At 37.0% G+C, this 6857-nt stretch overlaps 1 protein-coding gene across 1 annotated transcript; it reads left to right on the forward strand.

Annotated features, from left to right (window-relative positions):
* The first annotated feature begins 503 nt into the window (after nucleotides 1-503).
* Nucleotides 504-6401, forward strand: RNF141 (ring finger protein 141). The gene is made up of 5 exons (XM_009878858.1): nucleotides 504-707; nucleotides 2132-2240; nucleotides 3253-3434; nucleotides 4673-4780; nucleotides 6075-6401. The coding sequence occupies exons 1-5, from the start codon at nucleotides 523-525 to the stop codon at nucleotides 6223-6225; spliced, it is 735 nt and encodes a 244-aa protein (XP_009877160.1). The 5' UTR covers nucleotides 504-522; the 3' UTR covers nucleotides 6226-6401.
* Nucleotides 6402-6857: the final 456 nt, after the last annotated feature.

A 6857-nucleotide genomic window follows, 5' to 3' on the forward strand; every position in this document is an offset into this window, starting at 1 on the left:
GGATTCCTTGACTTACCAGTTTAAGAATGCTGTGAGAGTTCTTTTGATCTGCCAATATCAGTATGATGTAAGAAGGCTAATTCCAAATGTCATGTCTGTGTGTAGATGATATACACTGATTTGCTTATTTCTAGGCATTCTGACTTTGACATGTACAAATATGTAGGAAAAACAAAGATTGTCATAAATAACATTGTCATCTTAAGATTTTCTTTTCCATTCCATTGGGTGTACTCATGCGTGTCTGTTGGAATTGCTGAAAAATCTGCATGAAAAATTATTTGTATTTAATATAAAAGTTGCTATAAGCAAAATAATATGTTTTTCATAAGTTATTAATGCCACATTCCAGTCTCTTCTGCTTTGTTTCTGATTTGACTGTTCAAGTAGTGCTACTGTAGAATAATTAGACTGGTTAGTGAGTAGCTAAGCTCTTACACTGGAAGAAAATGAGGGAGTGCTATTCATAAAACATACAAATGTAACTCTCTAAAATATTTTTAGCAGAAACTCTACGCGTGAATGAGAACTTCTTTCTACGGAACTGAGGTGAAGAACTTCACCATGGGTCAACAAATTTCAAACCACACACAAACTGTAATTAACAAGTTGCCAGAAAAAGTAGCAAAGCATGCCTCTTTGGTTCAAGAAAGTGGTTTCCTAACATATGAAGAGTTTCTGGGAAGAGTAGCTGAACTTAATGATGTGTAAGCCTTGCTTTGTTTCCTTCTTTTTTTTTTTTTTGTCATATTTTACAGAGACCTTGTATGTAATATATTCCCCGGTGCTGGCTGAGCCAGAACTGGCCGTCTTGTTTTGAAATGTTTCCTTCAGTTCTTAAGGTTTCTATAGTGGTTGCAAAGCTATTTCTCCTAAATTTCACTTGTCTCAAATACTCTTCTTCCAACACACACTGCTTCTTTCTTAGATGTTCACAAGAGGCAGATGCTCAGCAGTATCTTTGTGTTAGTGTTACCTGGCTTTCTTGTGCTTCCCCACTCCACCAACCACCTAAAGATGCAATGCTGCTTCCTCTCTGCCCGTCACTTGTGGTGGGAGGTAGCAGTGCAGCCACACTAGGAAGGCAGGACCCGAGACAGAGCCGTGTGTGACTGTCTCTCCCACCTCTGTGGACACGCAGTGCTGCTCCTCACTGAAGAGATGTGTTGTGCTGGCTGAAGTCAGTGACCAAGATAATCCCGAAACAAAGGCTGCAGAAGTAAAATTTTTCATAGCCTGCCTTTTGTTTGACTGATACGTTGGCAGTAAAGAGAACTGGACAAAAAAGCAGAGCTGTTGTTTTTACCCAATATTTATGGTATAAAGTGATATGAAGTGTAAACATATACACCGAAAAGGGGCTTTGCAGTCAGTGGCTTTTGGTAGCATTTGATGTTTAACTATAATGTGAATTTGTATTCAGTTTAGAAATTGTCTTGTAGAGTGTCATGCTTTTATGAATTACCTTCGAGAACCGATAGCTGTCTTCTGGGTAGGCACATAAACAGATTTTGAAGAATATTACTGTATGTTTTGCCTGAGAATCTAAGCATATTTCGGTATAATTAACTCAAAAATATCATTGTTATTCAATGTTTTTTTTTCTCTACAGTGTTTGCTTCAGCCTGAATGTAACATAGTTTGTTCTGATACTCACTGAATAGACATTTGTGTCCTCATTCCATTTTAAAAATAACACCCAAAATTCAAAACTAAAACAAAAAAATTCAGGATTACCTGAAACTTTCACTTGACTGTTTCATTATTAATATATACTAACAAGAAACACTCTGTCTGCTACTTGCATGCTTTTTTACATTCATGATAAGGAAATAATCTTTTTAGATTGAACCAAAAGGTTGTATTGTAATAAACAGTATATGTAAATTAAAATGTCTGTAAAAGACGCTTGCTGATGCTGGATCAAAAGACTTGCACATCATTTTCTGTTTACTATGCAATTTTGTATTTGATGACATGCTAAGAATGACATTACGCTTTAATTTCATGTCTCTGGGCAGTACTGGTAAAAGCTCTTTAAGGATAAAGAGCACATATGTGAACAATAAATGATACCTCAGTAGCTGAGGTTGCCAGCACGTGATATAAAACTGATTTTTCTTTGTTTCAGTACTGCAAAATTGGCTTCTGGACAAGAAAAGCATCTGTTATTTGAAGTGCAGCCAGGTTCTGATTCTTCTGCTTTCTGGAAGGTGGTCGTTCGGATAATATGTACTAAAGTAAGATGGTTGAAAATTTTAATTTGCTGGGGTTTTTGTGTACAGATGTTCAAGGACTATTACTGGTTTTGAGTATATATTTTGATGCAAATGATTTATTCAAGGGGATACTATTTCAGATAAATTAAGTCTCAATACTAAGTTTCTGCAAAAAGCATTTTCGTAACTAAATTTAAAGGAATGATGTTTTCTATTGGAGCACTTACAGCCCATTAGTTTATGAATTGGATGATTTGTGAGGTCAAATAGTACAACAAACTGGGAACTATGTAGTTTGATAGTAGTAGAAGTTAGTCAGCAATTCCAAGCATTATTAATTGGGTTAGTGTAACTGTCTATATTTTGATTCTTAGAAAACCATTCTAAAAGTTACATGTTTAACGTAGCTTGAAAATAATGATAAAACTTACAAAGTTTTCCTAATGAGGAAATTTTGGAGGTTGGACTAGATGATCTCTAAGGTCCCTTCCAGCCTAGGCCATTCTGTGATTCTGTGATTTTTTCCCATCTGTATGATATCAGGTAACATTATTAAATGGTCCTGAATCCTGTGAACAATCTTAAGATGCAGTTTCAACTAAGCCAGCTCTCAAACTTTGAAAATAACAGTTTCTAATTTTCTTTTTGCTCTTAGCTTTTTTCTTAGTTTTGATTAAGGCAGCCATCCTTGCAGGCTCTTTTAAGTTCAAATATGAAATGACTGATTATTCTGTTCTTTGTTCTAAGTTTAGCCCATTTAGGCATTAGGTCCCTACCCACAACTTAAATCCATTTGAGTAGTGATGGTAATTGTCTTGCCCTGAAAATGTAGTCCTAGCTGTGGTATTGCTCATCGTGACACAGCCGTGTTTGCAGGTCTTAACTCATACTGAAGAAGATTGCAATTTGCAAACATAGTGCTGGACACTTGGGAAGGTGGCTACTGCCAGGAGAATTGCAGTGCATTAAAAGAATTTCGAGCAATGTCAAGAAAAATCTGATATGTGATTGTAAACAATTCTTATATCCTAAGATAAATAAAACAAGTGGCATCGTGGAAGCTTCCAGAATCTTGAACTTGTATCAATTCATTCAACTTTATAAAGACATCACCAGTCAAGCAGCAGGAGTTCTTGCACAGAGTGGTACTTCTGAAGAAGCTGCTGAGAGTTTGATGTCTGTGTCATCTTGTCAGGCCAGCTTGTGGATGGGAAGGTATTTTGATATACTCTAGCTTCTGACCACAGTTATGGCATAAATATTTTGGAATTCATGTAAAACCTCTATGACAAACACCTAATGATCAAAACTGCACACTCGTGGCAGATGCAGACTTTGTATCATCACAAACATGAACAGGTAGAGGGCTGTCGTGTACTTGAGTGAAATTCTGTTCATGCTATGATACCTTAGCTTCGGAATAATTGTTTTAATGATGAGTTCTAGTATAAACATGGTATATGTTGAATCTCCTGAACAAGGAAACAGGAGGAAGTGGAATCAGGTACAGCTACAAGTCTAGGGGTTTTGACAGTGTTTGTTTAAACAGGTTTTGTTATTGTTCCACTTAAACTTTCTCTTCCTCTCCTACTTTTTGGCATGTGTAAGTTCCCATCTGTTGCCACTAGAAACTCATCAACTAGAGTAATAATTTAACTTGTAGGACTGGAAAAATGTGAACTGTGTCACACATAATGACATTCCACTTTGTTAACTAGAGGAAAAGCAAAAGAGGTCAACACCTGCAGTAACTTCAGTTCAAACTGAATGTGACAGCAAGAAGCTTGTCACCCTTTCCCTGTGTGGAAATGTTGCTACCAGTAATTCCTTACTTACAACTTTCTGAATATAGCACAGACTTCTAACTCAGTTTTAAATGGAGATATGTTTTACAAGAAAAAGGTATTTTAACAAATCAAGTTGCTGAGCTAGTTAACTGTCTTTAGAATGTAACACTCCAGCTGTTAGAATGAGGTTGGGGTCAGCTATGTTTTTATTTTACAGATAAAGTCCACTGTTTTTTTTTAAGTCAGTGGATTGCAGAATGTGTTCTTTTCATTTAATTTCTATTTCTCTTGTTTAGGAACGAATAACCTGAAATGTGATATATAACAGTTAAAACTTCTCACAGTTCTTGTTGATAGGAAAAAGGATTTGCATAACTCTTTGCAATACCAAAAGCACCACATGACATGACAAATAAATGTATATTCTAATTTTGTTTAGTTCATTTACTGCTATTTGTTGATAGTTGAGGCTATGCCTGCCCACATAGGCTGGGATGATTTAACTACTCTGTTCACAAAATGATATATTCCTTGCAGATAAGCATGGGTGTTTGTTTCTGTCCCTCACTAGTTATTATGAAAAAAGTAGTAACTACTGTTGTTACTAGGGCATAAATACAAAACATACTAGTTGTCTGGGAGAAAATACTGTCTTCTCTTCTGCAGGGTTAAACAGTTGACAGATGAAGAGGAGTGTTGCATCTGCATGGATGGGCGTGTTGATTTAATCTTGCCATGTGCTCACAGTTTCTGCCAGAAGTGCATTGATAAATGGTAATACATATTAAAGGATACTCATTATTTTATACTATATGCAGGTTATCTGACATGTTTCAGGTTGGTGTGACAGATTACTTAGTTCCCATATAGTTTAATGTCTGAAGATACTTGCAAGCTAATACACATATGAAACATAACAAGCTTGTCCAGGAAGATATTTCTTCTCAATAGCAGCCCATTCAAATTTATTTATACAATGTATCTTACAATATGTGTTCAGCTTCATAGAAAACTGAACAGCTTTTCAGCTTCTTCATCTGAGAACCAGTTGTTAGAAGACTAAGAGAGAAAAGTTTCTTTGTGGAGGAGCATAGCTCTTCTCTGACCATGCAGAAGACGTAGGTATTCTGGCAGTCTCCCATTAGGTGATACAGAGATTCTCAATTAAAGGCTTTTCTTGACTGGTTATTGCAGATGTTTTTGCATTGAAGTCACATAATTTCAGCATGACAATTTGTGTGGCTTTTTCAAATGCTTTATCGAGGAAGTTACTCCTATAATACCATGCTCTCACAAGATAAAAAAAAGTAGTAAAAGTCACTGAATTTTAGAGTATAACTAGTCATCTCTCTTTTCTGGGAAGATACTTCAAGATCTGTCAGCAATACAGGGCTTAGTTTAGTGGCTCTGGTGGAGGACAGATGATATTCTGCTTTGGCTAACAAAGCAGCTGAGCTTTTAACTAAGTTGCAGTTATAGCATTCTTCTTTTGTTACTCAGTCTTTAAAGGTTCATCTCTTCTTAACCTAGGCATATAACAGAAGCTCCCAGCTCAGGAGCATAATTGTTCAGAACCCCTGAGCTAGTTGGTGGAGAGGGATAGGACCCCGAGGAACCAATTCTAAACCTCAGTGGGCTGAATGATCCAGGAACAGAGTTCCTTTCTTTATGTAGGAAGCTTATGGAGACTGGTTTCTGAAGTACCTCAGCTGAATATCTAAAGATAGGAAGCATTAGTTTACACCAAGGATTTCCTTTTAAGCTTTCTGGACAGGTAGCTATATGCATTCTGTTTCATCTGAGCAAACTTGATTATGAGGAACATGATTCCAAATTTATCACTTGAAGAATGGAGCTAAATGCAAAATTGTCGGCCAGGCTTCCTCACACAGAAAAGATTTTTTAAAAAAAAATTAATAGGTGGTCTAATCCAGTTAATCTGATCATTCCTGAAGTTCTCATTGGGTTGTCTGTGGTTTGGTTTCTTTTGTTTGTTTGGGGACTCTTGACTTCTGGGCTGGGAAGGTACCATCAATGAAAAATACTCATTTCTCTGGCTTCCTAACAGGAGTGATCGTCACAGAAGCTGTCCTGTCTGCCGTCGGCAAGTGACTGGGGCAAGTGATTCTTGGGTGGTCTCAGATGCACCTACAGAAGATGATATCGCTACTTACATACTTAACATGGTAGAGGAGGTGGGCCAGCCTCACAGACCCTGACACCAGCCAGCAAGCAGAAGCCCTTGAAGCTTTAGTTTTCATGAACATCTGTTTTTACCTCTCATTGCCGTTCTTCCAGTCTGTTCTCTTCTTGGCCTCTGTGAATCTTCGCTGCCCTTCTAAAATACTGGGTATATGAGCCAGTGTACATGTGTGCAGTCAATTATTCATCTGTACTTTCAGTAAACTCTTTGATCATTAACAAAGTTTATTTTAACAACAACTCTGGATACTAATTAACAGTTCGACTGCTGGTTGAAGCAATTCATAACGGCGCAACTGCTAACTGCTGTTTGAACACCACCGTGTACTGCTACAGAAGATGAAGCACGTCAGGTGGCTTAACCTCACAGTTCTTTTTCATTTCATGACAAATGTGATTAAAGCCGATGAGTTAGCACTAATGATTATTAATCAGAAATTTTGCTGCTGAAACTTGAAGATGTCCCACCACCTGTTCTTCAGTAGCCAGTTATTGCTGCTTCTAGTGTTCAGATACTGATTTCAATCTCATCTGTTATGAGTTTTAGTATTATTTTAAATCTGTTTTGCAGAGTGTAGGCAGCTCTGTAAATATACTTGTGCACTTCCCCTTCTTCTAACAAGATTATATCTTAGAATATTTTTAATAT

This window comes from Apaloderma vittatum, unplaced genomic scaffold (assembly GCF_000703405.1).
Source record: "Apaloderma vittatum isolate BGI_N311 unplaced genomic scaffold, ASM70340v1 scaffold9501, whole genome shotgun sequence".
NCBI classification, from domain to species: Eukaryota; Metazoa; Chordata; class Aves; order Trogoniformes; family Trogonidae; genus Apaloderma; species Apaloderma vittatum.